This window comes from Microcaecilia unicolor, chromosome 1 (genome assembly GCF_901765095.1).
Source record: "Microcaecilia unicolor chromosome 1, aMicUni1.1, whole genome shotgun sequence".
NCBI lineage: Eukaryota > Metazoa > Chordata > Amphibia > Gymnophiona > Siphonopidae > Microcaecilia > Microcaecilia unicolor.
Window position 1 is genome coordinate 10,543,403 of NC_044031.1, and position 15,096 is coordinate 10,558,498.

At 44.8% G+C, this 15,096-nt stretch overlaps 1 protein-coding gene across 1 annotated transcript in view; it reads left to right on the forward strand.

The window, feature by feature from the left end:
• The window catches only part of LOC115460740 (zinc finger protein 585A-like), a 28,730-nt gene extending 20,484 nt beyond the window's left edge, over positions 1-8,246 (forward strand). The window contains exons 2-7 of the mRNA XM_030190495.1: positions 2,195-2,285; positions 4,702-4,950; positions 5,104-5,766; positions 5,893-6,542; positions 6,783-7,908; positions 7,993-8,246. Coding sequence (XP_030046355.1) covers positions 2,195-2,285; positions 4,702-4,950; positions 5,104-5,766; positions 5,893-6,542; positions 6,783-7,908; positions 7,993-8,087 — 2,874 coding nt within the window. The 3' untranslated portion in view covers positions 8,088-8,246. The remainder of the gene's footprint in view (positions 1-2,194; positions 2,286-4,701; positions 4,951-5,103; positions 5,767-5,892; positions 6,543-6,782; positions 7,909-7,992) is intronic.
• Positions 8,247-15,096: the final 6,850 nt, after the last annotated feature.

Below are 15,096 nucleotides of genomic sequence, written 5' to 3' on the forward strand. Positions count from 1 at the left end.
TTCTTAATGATTTGTTCTTTGCATCCAGCATAGATTGCATTGCAGTAGTCTAGGTGACTTAGCACCATTGATTGTACCAGGCTGCAGAATATTTCCCTCAGGAAGAAAGGTTTTACTCATTTGAGTTTCCACTTTGCGTGGAACATTTTCTTTGCTGTATTTTTCGCTTGGCTGTCTAGCGTGAGGTTTCGGTCGATTGTAACTCTGAGAATTTTAAGGCTGTTTGAAACAGGAAGGTGTAGTCTGGGGTGTTTATAGTGGTGGGTTTGTTCGTGTTGTATTGTGATGAGAGGATGAGACAGTGTGTTTTATCTGCGTTGAATTTTAATTGCAATGCATCCGCCCATGAATTCATGATTTGGAGGCTAAGTTTGATTTCGTTTGTGATTTCTGTTGGATCATGTTTGAACAGGAGGAAGGGAGATAGAGAGCTGCGGAGAGACTGTTCTTTAGGGTGGGGTTGAGACAGCTGTGAGTGCTGGGGAGATTGAGAGAACTGTGGCGGGTTGTGTGCTGTGTGAGTTATTCTGAGAGAGCTGTGGAAGCATGTGTGCTGGGGGAAGATGGACTTCAGAAAGAGGACTAATGTATACAGTGGTGTAGGTACAGTATGAGAGAGAGCTCTGGGCATCTTTCCTGTGGGGAGGCAGATGGGATGTGTGTGCACAGAGGAGAATGGAGAAAGACCTGGCAGAGGAGGTGGGGATGCTGGAATGAGGAAAAAGAAATAAAGCTGTGGGGTTATCCTTCTTAGGGAGGGGTTCATACTAGTTGGAGAATGAGATTGCAGAGTGGATGGGGGTAATCAAGCTGAGCTGAGGCAGCTGAAGTGGAATCAGTCCTGGAGCACAGAAGAGGTGGTTGTTTACTCCAGGGGAATTCTATACAAAAGATATAGATAAAGCTGAATTGTTTAAGAATCTGCACAGTTACAACCCCAAAACAAAGACATGAGGGAGATAATATGTCAGGAGCTCCAATCTAATGTATTCTGAGCATCTCCTCCTGTCCCTGAGAGTGTTCCTTGTTTCTGTTTCAGATGCGGGTGACGTTTGAGGACATCACTGTCTTTTTCTCCCAGGAGGAGTGGGAGTATTTAGATGAAGGGCAGAAGGAACTTTACGGGGAGGTGGTGAAGGAGAATTATGAGATCCTGATGTCTCTAGGTAAGGATTTCCTGTTATTCTCCCTGTTCAAATCCCTTCTAAGGCAGAGTAAGGAGTGACTGGCAGCGTGTGAGTCTCAGTGCAGGAAACCCGAGTGACGGATGAGTCATGGAGAGATGATCCACTCTATATACAAAGCAAGCAAGCAACAGAGAATCAGCAACACGAACCAGACAACACAACAGAAGTCTAGTGGATCACAGATGGTACGGAGAGGCAAAGCCTTAAGCTGAAGGAAGTGAAGTTTATTGAAGGACCTGACACAGCCCGTGTTTCTGCAAAGTGCCTGTGTCAAGGGTGTATACATACAAATAAAAGATTAAGAACATAAGTGTTACCATACTGGCACAGACCGAATGTCCATCATCCTGTTTCCAACAGTGGTCAAACCAGGTCACAAGTACATGGCAAGATCCCAGAGCAGTGGGCATCTCGTCCCTAATGATAGAACCTTAGTACAAACAGTGGTATTATCACACTTCGATTATTGCAATGCCATTTTTGCTGGCTGTAAGGAATCTTCCTTGAAAAAAATGCACATACAGCAGCCACATTAGTCTACAAGGCTAAAAAAATCGAAAGTGCAGCCCCTTTGCTTATAAAGTTACACTGGCTCGTAATCAAATCCAGAATAACATTCAAACTATGTACATTTGTTTTCAAAACCATGTGGCTTAACACCTGATAACGTGCAACCTCTAATCGATCCCCCCCCCCCCCCCCCCCCTTCGCAATGCTCTCCCTGGTTCAAGAAATTAACTAACCGTCCACTATCCCCATTGCAAGAATGTGATCTACAAGTCAATCTACATGTCAGGATTCTCTTATCTCTGTTCCAAATGGTGGAATTCCCTCCCGAAATTCATCAGATGGGAACCTAATTATTTGATATTCCGGAAGTACCTTAAAGCCTCTCTGTTTAAGCAGTTTCTCACAAATGATCATAATTAATTTAAATCCCTAATTGTATAATTATTCCAACTTCTCAGTTCCATTCTAGTTGTTGTTATATGTTGTGATAATCACAGGACTGCCCTACCCTAAGGAGGCCGCCAGAGGGCGCTCTCCTGCAGAAAATCAGGGAAAATGCCCATCGGTCACTAGAGGGAGCCAAGAGAGGTATGTCTCCGTAATGACCTAGAGGGACAGCTAGGGGGCGCTCAGGGTATAGGACTGGCCCTTCCCTGATGAGGCCACCAGGGGGAACTCTCAGAATAGGAGATGGAAAGTTGGAGAGAGTTCTGGGTCTGGACCTTTCTGGAATTAGGGGGGGAGAGGCCTAAAGAGGTGGGGTGGATTATTGGCCACCCTATAAAAAGCACCCTCTAAGAAGAGAAAGAGGAGAGGAGATGGGGACCTGGAATGGATGAAGTCTGAAGGTGAAAGTGAAGGAAGAGACCTGCTGGAGGAGAATTGGAAGCTGAGAGAGAAGGTTCCCTCAAAAACCCAGAAGGTACTTACCTGACTATGGACATGTTATTAATGACACTGTGGATTATTTGAAGTGGACTAATAGCCGTGGGGTGAAGAAAGTCCTATCCAGGGGAGGTGGCTGTTTTACACTGAGACCCATGTCTCTTCAGTAAGTGGGCTCAGTGGAGAAGAAACCAATTGGCTAATAAGCTGGAAAGAAGGTGTTCCCTGCAAGACTGGAGCAGCATGAATAAAGTGTATTTGCATCTACTGGGGCTAATTTGCATATTTGTGAAAGCGGAGAAACCAGGGCTATATTCCCCAAAGAAGGTGTCAAGGGGCACTGCCGGAGTACCAGAAGGGTGACCGGTTACCAGAGGGTATAGCAGGGAAGGATTCACAGCAGCAGTGATAACTGGGGGGAACAGTGAAGGAGGAGCCCAAGTCCTTGAGGTTAGGAGTACAAGCAGCCTTAGAGAAGAACTGAGTCCTTCTCGGAAGCCAAGTGCTTTTGAGGCTGGGCGGAGAGCCTGTGAGACTGGACAGGAGCCACAAGAGGGCGCTCAGCACACAAGAGCACCCCTGGGGGTTTACAATGTGGATGACTATAAATTGTTGCGTCTAGGATTCGTTTCCATATTACGTATTGTAATTACTCAATCCTCAGTTATTTTGTTATTACTACTTAATGCATATTATCAGACATCACTTTTTGTACTGTTAATCACGATCAGTTGTTAGCCACATCGAACCTGATGCATGGGATAATGTGGGGTATAAATGAAATTAATTAATAAATAAATAATTAAAAGCAGTAAATCCATGGAAAAATGGATATTTTTAGGGGAAGAAAAATAAACCAATGTTCACGTCTGATTTTAAAGTTCTAACCTTTGCAATCGATCCTTTTAGGTTCTTTTAAAAACATTTTTCTCAGTTTGTTGTAGTTGCCCTTTCAGAAATGAAATGCTGCTACAGTAGATTTCCTTAGCGGTTTCACTCCAGATATCTGCTCAAATTTGATCACTGTTTCCCAGCGGATCCAACACTGTTACCTCTTGTACCATGCCTGGCATTCCACGAAGGACCAGATCTAAAATATTCCCCTCATGTCGGTTCTTGGACCAGTTGATCATGTAACATTTATTCAGTCAATATTAGGGGTAATTAAAATCAGCCATTATTACACTGTTGCCCAGTTTCCTATTTTCTGTAAATGTTTCTTTATCTGTCCGTTCTGTTCTGGCGGATGGTAGTACAGCCCTACCACTATACTCTTCCCTTTCTATCCACGAGGATTTCACGCTGCTATCCGTTTTATGTGGAATGTTTATTTTATTTGACTCAATACCCTCTTTTTAACATACAAGCAAAAACGCCCGTGTCGGAACAAATGAAACGGGCCCTAGGAAGGCTATCGTCTAAGCGTGTTCTCGTCTCTCTCCCCTGCCCTCCCCTCCATGTCCAGCGATTCTGCCCTCCCGTTCCATCTCATCCATTTCCAGTGATTCTCCCCTCCCCTCCATACCTGAGGTCACAGCGGCGGCAGGCTCGGCTCGCGTCGCTTCCAGTCTTCCCTTGCCTTCCCTCTCAGTGTCCCGCCCTCCTCTGATGTCATTTCATCTTTCCAAGGGGGCGGGGCACTGAGAGGGAAGGGAACGCTGGAGGCGAAATGGAGAGGCTCTTAGCAGAACGAAGGCACCAGAAGAGTAAATGGCACACAGTCTGGAAACCTTTTATTCTTAGTGTTCTAAGTGAGCTGTGAGAGTGGTGTATCGATGGATGTGCAGAGGGATCTTCCCAAGGAACGGTTGGGCAGGAGGGGGGGGAAGGGTGGGCCTCAAGGGGTGAGATATTTTCTAGTAAAAATTTACAAACTTTGAACTTCCTTGAAGATTATATAAGGATGTTGAAACTGGTGAACAGAGGTGTCTAGGATGCATGTTTATGTTTGCATACATCAATATGTAGTATTTTGTTCCATGAGCTCTTTGTAACGTTTTAACAGTCAATAAAGACTTCATGCAAATAAAAATAAAAAAAGGGGATATTCTATTAGTAAATTTGTTAAATTGTTCTTCTCCTATAATCATACGCAATGCTCTTTTTTTTTTTTACTTAGAAAATGATCTTAAACCTAGTAATACAGAGAAACACAACTGGAAGCTCCTTGAGAAGCCGGAAGGGGAAAAGATGTTACCAGAAAGAGAGAAAGAGAAGACTCGTTCCTGTTCTGACTGGAAAGAAAAGGGAAAAAATCAAAATAAACAAAAACCTTCAGCTCTGTGTGAAAACAGTACCAGTAATATCATACAGACAGGGGAAGAGGAGAGAAACCGGATGAGAGATCAAAGCTGTTCCTGTGATATTTGTGAGATTTTCCTCAGTGATCAACTAAAATCACATCACAGATCTGATACTGAAGAGAGACCACCTACATGTACGGACAGTGGGAAAACCGCCAGTCAAAAGAGAGAACTACAGGGACAACAGAAAACAGTCATAAAAGAGAAACATTTTACAGATTCTGAATGTGCGAAAGGTTTCAGTAGGAAGAAAGAGCTCATACAACATGAGAATATTCATAAAACTAGAATGTGTACAGGATATGGGAAAAACTTTATCAGTAAAACAGACATTACAAAAGACACCACTAAAAACACAATATCTTCATGTCGTGAATGTGATCAAAGCTTCAACTGGGAAGAAAACTTCACAAGAAATGCAAAATTCCTCCCGGGAGACAAATCAGTTTTAAGTACTGAATGTCAGAAAAGCTTTAGCTATAGAGATGCATTCACAGATCGTAAAAAATCTCAAACTGATGAGGAACTGGACAAGTGTACTAAATCTGAACAAATATTTTGCAGGAAGACAAACCTCTCTAATGACCAGAAAAACAAGAGATTATATACTTCTGCTGACAGTGGAATAAGTGCTTGTTGGAAAGGAAACCTCACAATGCGCAAGAGACTTCATTCAGTAGTGAAACCATTTACCTCTACTATGTGTGGTAAAAGCTTCATTACAGACAGTCTCAGAGACCATCCGAAAACTGACACTGGAATGAACCCATTTACCTGTACTGACTGTAATAAAAGCTTCAGTCAGAAAGAACACCTCACAACACACGAGAGAATCCACAGCATTGAGCGATTTCCACGTAGTGAGTGTGGTAAAAGCTTAAGTACGAAGGGAAAACTGATCAAACACCAGAAAATCCATACAGGAGAGAAGCCATTTACATGTACTGAGTGTGGTAAAAGCTTTAGTGCGAAGAGAACACTGGCCATACACCAGAGAATCCACACAGGATTGAAGTCGTATTCATGTAAGGAGTGTGAAAAAAGCTTTATTGAGCAGAGAAGACTGACCCTACACCAGAGAATACACACAGGGGTGAAGCCATTTACATGTACTGAATGTGGGAAAAGCTTTCGTAAGAAAGAAATCCTGACTGTACACCACAGAATCCACACTGGAGAGAAGCCATTTACATGCACTGAGTGTGATAAAAGTTTTAGTGAGAAGGGAACACTGATCGTACACCAGAGAAGACACACAGGAGAGAAGCCATTTACATGTAGTGAGTGTGGTAAAAGCTTTACTGAGAAGAAAACACTGACCAGACACCAGAGAATCCATACAGGAGAGAAGCCATTTATATGTAATCAGTGTGGTAAAAGCTTTAGCGTAATGGGAAGTCTGATCATACACCAGAGAATCCACACAGGGGAGAATCTGTTTATATGTAGTGAATGTGGTAAAAGCTTTAGTGAAAAGGGAACACTTACCAGACACCAGAGAATCCACACAGGATTGAAGTCGTATTCATGTAATGAGTGTGGAAAAAGCTTTATTGAGAAGAGAAGACTGACCCTACACCAGAGAATACACACAGGGGTGAAGCCATTTACATGTACTGAATGTGGGAAAAGCTTTAGTAAGAAAGAAATCCTGACTGTACACCACAGAATCCACACTGGAGAGAAGCCATTTACATGCACTGAGTGTGATAAAAGTTTTAGTGAGAAGGGAAAACTGACCATACACAGGAGAATCCACACAGGAGAGAAACCATTTAAATGCACTGAATGTGGTAAAAACTTTAGTGTGAAGGCAACACTGATCATACACCAGAAAATCCACATAGGATTGAAGTCATATTCATGTAATGAGTGTCGAAAAAGCTTTATTGAGAAGAAAAGCCTGACCCTACACCAGAGAATACACACAGGGGTGAAGCCGTTTACCTGTAGTGCTTGTGGTAAAAGCTTCTTTAGCAAGAGTGCACTTAAAAGGCACCAGGTAATTCATTCAGGACTGAAACAATTTACCTGCACTGAGTGTGGTAAAAGCTTAAGTACGAAGGGAATACTGATCAAACACCAGAAAATCCATACAGGAGAGAAGCCATTTACATGTAGTGAGTGTGGTAAATGCTTTACTGCGAAGAATACCCTGACCATACATCAGAGAGTCCACACAGGAGAAAAGCCATTTACATGTACTGAGTGTGGTAAAAGCTTTAGTAAAAAGGGAACACTGATCGTACACCAGAGAAGACACACAGGAGAGAAGCCATTTACATGTAGTGAGTGTGGTAAAAGCTTTACTGAGAAGAAAACACTGATCATACACCAGCGTGTCCACACAGGAGAGAAGCCATTTACATGTAGTGAGTGTGGTAAAAGCTTTAGTGTAAAGAAAACACTGATCACACACCAGAAAGTCCATACAGGAGAGAAGCCATTTATATGTAATCAGTGTGGTAAAAGCTTTAGCGTAATGGGAAGTCTGATCATACACCAGAGAATCCACACAGGGGAGAATCTGTTTACATGTAATGAATGTGGTAAAAGCTTTAGTGAGAAGAATACACTGACTATACATCACAGAATCCACTCAGGAGAGAAGCCGTTTACATGTACTGAGTGTGGTAAAAGCTTTAGTGAAAAGGGAACACTTACCAGGCACCAGAGAATCCACACAGGATTGAAGTCATATTCATGTAATGAGTGTGGAAAAAGCTTTATTGAGAAGAGAAGACTGACCCTACACCAGAGAATACACACAGGGGTGAAGCCATTTACATGTACTGAATGTGGGAAAAGCTTTAGTAAGAAAGAAATCCTGACTGTACACCACAGAATCCACACTGGAGAGAAGCCATTTACATGCACTGAGTGTGATAAAAGGTTTAGTGAGAAGGGAAAACTGGCCATACACAGGAGAATCCACACAGGAGAGAAACCATTTACATGCACTGAATGTGGTAAAATCTTTAGTGTGAAGGCAACACTGACCAAACACCAGCGAATCCACACAGGTATGAAGCCATATATGTGAACTGAATGTGGTAAAAGCTTCACTGAGAACAGATCGCTAGAAAGGCACCAGATAATCCATTCAGCTGTGAAGCCATTTACATGCACTGAGTGTAGTAAGAATTTCAGTCAGAAATCAAGCCTTAGGATGTATGTGGAAAAACCTATCAATAAACTGTAACGAAGCGTCTGTGAAAACGACTCTCCGATTTTCTCTTCAGAAAACTTGTGGTGCTTAAATCAAACCCAAAACAGTATAGACTCTCAGATGCGAGATGCCGATGAGTGCTTCTCTAGTCTATACTGTTTTGAGTTTGATTTAAGCACCACAAGTTTTTATGAAGAGAAAATCGGAGAGTCGTTTTCACAGACGCTTCGTTACAGTTTATTGATAGGTTTTTCCACATACAAATACAAAAACCATCCAATGTAGGAATAGAGAAAGAGACTACATATGGTGAAGGGACTCCTGATGTAGGCCTGACCGGCCGAAACACAGCAGTGTCGAGTCCTGACTACCCCATTTTTCTATATTAGTTTTTATAGTGAATAAATATTTTTAAGTATTCATAATAGAAGTGTCGTCTGGTTTTATTTTTTTAATTTTTCCTGTTTTCGTTTTTTACTTTTTTATTTTTTAGTCATCTTCGATGTTTTGTCCATTGCTTGTTTTTTTGCGAAGACTGGTTTCTTCTGGGTTTGTTTTTCATAATTTGAAGGACAAATCAAGGTGTTACGATTGTGCCCCTGTTTCAGGCTCTTCATCCTCCCAGACCTGGTGGCTGCAATGGACTGTCTGATTGCTGTCACCCGTTTCAGATTTCTGCCCAGCCCAGTCCAGTCCGGATCTTCCGGGCTGCCAGAGTTGCTTGTCTTGTTTGACCCTGCACAGCTCCCGTAGCTGCTTGGTGATTGCAGCAGCTGTGAGCCTCGGCTGCTGCTGGGCACTTTCTTGTCCAATTCTAGTCTGAGTTTCTTGCCTAGTTCTAGTTAGTCTGTGTATAGTTTTAGCTTAGGTTTTTGCTTGTATCCTAGTCTAGTTTCTTGCTTGGTTTTCTGTGATTTGTGTCCGTTTGTCTATGGTTGTTGTTCAGTGGCTGCCTGGCAGCTTTCAGTTCTGTCTCTCGTTTGTCAGTGTTTGCTCCCTGTTTCAGTGGCTGCTTGCAGCTTGCAGTGCCCGCCCTTTAGCTTATCCTTGCTCTGCTTGTGTAGTATTTTCTGTCTGTGTGTCGAGCCCTGTTTCCTGCCTTGCTGCCCGTGTTTGTGCCTTTCCCCTCTGACCCTCAGTCCCTGTTCAGCCTACCTAGTATCCGGTGCCTGCCCTGTCGGCCGCCTAGACCCTCCTGGGAGAGGGTGGCCAAGTGCAGGTGAAGTCTAGCTGTCCCTGTCAGAGTTCTGCCTTGCCTCTGGTGTGGGGTGGTTTTGCCTGCTGCTGCCGCTCCTCGGCAGTAGTCCAAGGGCTCACAAAACCCAGTTTCTGCCAGGAAGACCTAACACAAGGTCAGGCAGGGCCGGTCTTAGGCAGAGGCAACCAAGGCAGCCGCATAGGGCCCCGCGCCTAAGGGGGCCCCGCGCAGCATGCCTTAACTCTGCCTCGCTCGTGCCTCTGCTCTGACCTCCGACGCTGCTCGCCTTAGTCGCCTGAGATGATCCCCATTCCCACGGCTCAGCCGCTCCACTCCCACCACCACCGGCGTGGCGCCCACCCCCGACTTGGGCCTGCTGAGCCCACCATCAGCTCCCGAGTCCCCGGATCCCGGCGACTAACTGAGCGATGCCAGTGAGCCAGCCCAGGCAGCGACGGCCCCGCCCCCGACGGCGACAACAGACAGTTGCAGCGCCACGGCTCATCTCCAGGCTCCAGCTTCCCGCTCAATGTCTCGCCTTCTGATGTATTTCCTGTTTCCGGACGCGAGGGCGGGAGTCACTGAGCGGGAAAAACTGGAGCCTGGTCGGAGGTGGTGAGGACGTGAGGTGAGCCATCGTTGCTGACGCCAACAGTTGTGCACTTATGCCAAATCGAAATCGGATTCCATGCAGGCAGGAGATCAGGAGAAGTGTCTCTCTCATCTAACGACGCTTGCGGACGGTGCAAGGGTTGGAAATGTCTGCCTCCCTGAGAGGAATTTGGCCCAACAACATTAGTTGCTGGAGAAGCTGAGCAAGTAAGATCTTCTGGCTTAGAAGAGGCTGTTTCTAACATATCTGGGTTATTTTCACATAGATCTGCAGATATTTCTCCTGATAAAAATTTGGATGGCAATAGCAGATTTAGCTAAAACACTGCTTCCAGTAGTTAAAGATATGACACCTCAAATTAATCATTTGGAAGCTAGACTGCAATCACAGGAAGAAAGGATCACTAAGGTAAAATCTGAGAATGGAAATCATGAAGTAGCAAAATCTGATATAAAGTAGGTACAATCAGTTCAAACTATTTTACATAGTAACATAGTAGATGACGGCAGAAAAAGACCTGCACGGTCCATCCAGTCTGCCCAAGAAGATAAATTCATATGTGCTACTTCTTTTATTTGTACTGTCCTCTTCAGTGCACAGACCGTATAAGTCTGGCCAGCCCTATCCCCGCCTCCCAACCACCAACCCCGCCTCCCACCACCAGCTCTGGCACAGACCGTATAAGTCTGCCCAGCACTATCCCTGCCACCCACCACCGGCTCTGGCACAGACTGTATAAGTCTGCCCAGCACTATCTCCGCCTCCCAACCACCAACCCCGGCACAGACCGTATAAGTCTGCCCAGCACTATCCCTGCCACCCACCACCGGCTCTGGCACAGACCGTATAAGTCTGCCCAGCACTAGTTCCGCCTCCCAACCACCAGCCCCAGCACAGACCGTATATGTCTGCCCACACTATCCCCGCCTCCCAACCACCAGCTCTGCCATTTTAGTAACTGATGTGGCTACTTGCCTCTCTGGTTTGATGGGTTACAGAGTAATAGGGGAATTTGAAAGTACTGGATCTTTTCTTAATATTTTTCCTTTATTTGCCTTTGTTATGAGAATTGGAACTACTAATTGTAGTGGACTTGAACTGAATAATTTCCGGGGAGGGGAGGTTTCATGATAGCATTGTGCTTATTATTTCACAATCAGTTTTTTTGTACAAGTTTAGCTTCATTTGTCTTTTTGAAATTTCATAAATAAAAAAATTGTCTAAAAATGGAATAATCTTATCAATGGGGTGGAGCTAGGATGGGGCGGAGCTAGGGTGGGGCGGGGCTAGGATGGGGCCCCACCAAATTGGTCTGCATAGGGCCCCGCACTTGCTAAGACCGGCCCTGAAGTCAGGTGTACATAAAAAGTATCACATACAATGAGTTTATCTGCTCTGCTAATATTGTGATCTGCTTGCTGTGTTGTTTATTGATATCTGTACATCTGTGTACTAGATTTTGTAAGAACTGTCCCATGGTAACAGTCCCTCTGGAGTGGTGGTCAGCTCCCCTCAGCAGTCCAAGACAAAGTCCTTCCAGGCAACATTGCTTTTAGTCAAACCAGTTTATTCTCCCTCCTCCACAAAGTCAGTTCAAAGGTTTAATACCTCCTTCAGTTCCAAAACATAGAAAACAGAAAACTCTCCCTAGGAGTTACGGACCAAGAAAGGGATCTGGGTGTCGTCGTCGATAATACACTGAAACCTTCTGCTCAGTGTGCTGCTGCGACTAGGAAAGCGAATAGAATGTTGGGTATTATTAGGAAAGATATGGAAAACAGGTGTGAGGATGTTATAATGCCGTTGTATCGCTCCATGGTGTGACCGCACCTTGAGTATTGTGTTCAATTCTGGTCGCCGCATCTCAAGAAAGATATAGTAGAATTGGAAAAGGTGCAGCGAAGGGGACTAAAATGATAGCGGGGATGGGACGACTTCCCTATGAAGAAAGACTAAGGAGGCTAGGGCTATTCAGCTTGGAGAAGAGACGGCTGAGGGGAGACATGATAGAGGTATATAAAATAATGAGTGGAGTGGAACAGGTGGATGTGAAGCGTCTGTTCACGCTTTCCAAAAATACTAGGACTAGGGGGCATGCGATTAAACTACAGTGTAGTAAATTTAAAACAAATCAGAGAAAAATTTTCTTCACCCAACGTGTAATTAAACTCTGGAATTCATTGCCGGAAAATGTGGTGAAGGCGGTTAGCTTAGCAGAGTTTAAAAAGGGGTTGGACGGTTTCCTAAAGGACAAGTCCATAAACCGCTACTAAACGGACTTGGAAAAATCCAAAATCCCAGGAATAACATGTATAGAATGTTTGTACGTTTGGGAAGCTTGCCAGGTGCCCTTGGCCTGGATTGGCCGCTGTCGTGGACAAGATGCTGGGCTCGATGGACCCTTGGTCTTTTCCCAGTATGGCATTACTTATGTACTTTTACATCCAAGTTCTCCAAGTTCCAGCCTCCTGGGTTTCAGTTTTAAAAGTCTTGCCTCTTGAGGGGTCACAGAATGGCAGTACACCTCCCACAACACAGCTACTTGAGTCCTGTGACCACCCACCGCCTTCAATCCCTGTAACGTTTCCTCAGAGTACAATTACAGTCCATGTCAATCGGTTCCTCCAAACCTGGTGTATGGGGCCCTCCTGCTTCTCCTTCCTCCACAAACTCCATTAACTCTGCTTCTCTGTTAGTTTGTTGGTTAGAGCCTCCCTTTTCCTCTCAGGTGGGAGGAATCTTATACTAATTTCTGACCCAAGGGAATTGAGCTTTGTCAACCCGGCTCCCCCTACAGGCCACTGTCTGCCATCGCAGCTGCTCTTCCCAGTCCTTATCCCCCTCCCTTCCACGAGGGGTCCCTACCGGGTTTTGGAACATACCCCCCCCCCCCCCAGATCCCTTCTTTCAATGTCTTGTGGGGGCTGTAGTCGGGCCTCATAACCTCCTCCTATCCTGCTTAGACCCTCCAACCTCCTTACAATTTAAAAACTATAACGCTGTATTAGATCTCCTTTTCTTTTCCATAAAGTGTGATGAGCCCTCCCTCTCCTCCACCTGGTTTTTTGTAGACAACTTGTAAAGCTTAGGTATGGCTAAAGCTTCTGCTTTGAGAGAGCACCACGAGGTCTCGTTCTTGACTCCCGCATGAGGGAAGCTCACAGACAAGACTTGTTCTGGCATTATTTCTGGTTATCCCTACCTTAGAGCTGTGGTGTGGGGCAATTCTGGTGCATTTCTTAACCTTGTCTTCCCCCAATCCCAACCAGCTGTGTAGATAAGTGGCTTAATACAGTTCTAGAGATAGGTTTTAAGTTTAAGCCTACCCATCCCAAGACTGACACTTGCTAAATAGTTTTCCTAAATACACTACTGATCACAAACTAACTCCACCCAAATTACAACGGTTTCTGAAACGTAAATCATTCATTATCACAGTATATCCCCAGCCTTCTGCTCAGCATCAAGGGTTTCCTGCTCTAGATAAAAAGGACCTCTGTTAACATATCCATTGGTTGCTATTCTCATTATATATCAAATAGGATACCAATCTACCTTCTCTTCCTTGTTCATCAAGCTTCTCTCACTGTTGGCAGTACCCGTATTGGCAGTATAATCAAAAAATCATTGTTAATCAGCTATACCCATAGATCAGGATCAGATTTATTCTAGGTCACTTTACAAGATTAATCTATTGAATTAGGTCTACAACCAACCGGTACATCAGGGAAAACAAAACAAATACCCTGAAGGAAAAAGCTCAATCACTGAATTACAAATAGTCAGATACCTACATTGAATTCCACCCACACAGTAAATCTTAACAGGTTCTCAGTTCTTACCCTAAAACTACACATTAATTACCTACCCCCTATATCCCATAGAACAGGAGTAGGAGAAATAACAGGTACTTGTGTGACAGGCTACATATTTTATTATCACAAGTACAACAGCCCCTACATTTGGAACTATGGTATATAAACAAAGAACCCATGAAGCTACTGCTTTCAGTACAGCTTCTACCACTGTCAAGACCAAACCCTTGGATCAAGACAAGATTCTGGTTTCATGTGATAAACGTACATACATTGAGTCCCTTGTGAAAGAAGTACAAGAACTAAGAGAAGAAGTGGTAAGACTAAGAAACATCTGGGACAACCAGAAATTTGACCCCGAGTCGTAGGTCCAAACACTGAGGACTTCCAGCAAAGGGAGAGAAGATCTTGGGCAGACAGAGCACAGCTGGAAGCAGGTCACCAAGTCCCACAAGTTCAATCCTCCAACTCCACCATCTATTCAACGAAAGAATCGGTTCACAGCCCTGGAGGTAGAAGAGCTAGAAATATCTACAAAAAACAGGAGGAAACAATGACCAAAAATGCCAGACAATTGGCCCAAAGAAAGCGAAAGGTAGTGGTGGTTGGAGATTCACTTCTCAGGGTGTGGCAAGGCAAGCCCCAGAGATTCCCCAATGAAGCAGTTGAGCCCAGAACTACGGGTCCCAGGAGTCCTTGCAAGAATGAGAGAAGAGAGTAGTCCTAAAAAAATGGAATGGATTCCCAGCCCCAGCAGGGGGAGCAATGGCTCGAGGCAGGGTGAGCCTGTTACTCCCTTCCCCACTAGAGGGCGAGGGAAGGATGAAGCTCAGTTTCCCTGGCTTCACCATCAGTATATAATTCCCCCCAGCTGTGAGAAGGGAAGAGCAGATTTCCTGGAGGCTCTCAGTCACCAGGAGAGAAGGGAGACTAATGGAGAGAGATTGCTGAAATTGGATGGCGGAGCAGGTGGGGGAAGAGGGGTTGGTGGTTGGGAGGCGAGGATAGTGGAGGGCAGACTTATACGGTGTGTGCCAGAGCCAGTGATGGGAGGCGGGACTTGTGGTTTGGAGGTGGGAAATACTGCTGGGCAGACTTGTACGGTCTGTGCCCTGAAAAAGGCAGGTACAAATCAAGGTAAGGTATACACATATGAGTTTATCTTGTTGGGCAGACTGGATGGACCATGCAGGTCTTTTTCTGTCGTCATCTACTATGTTACTATTCCATGGAGTATGTGGAGGAAGGAAATAGCCTGCCACTAGAGCGGCCTAAGGGAGAGGAGCCAGCTACCATGGAGTGGGAAAATTCAAAGGTTGCCCTGCTCAGCACTTGAAGGCAGTGGAGGAGGCCACACCAGGCATGGTGCTGAGAGGTGGGAAAAACCGCCAACCCTGCTCCTTACAGGGTTCCCTC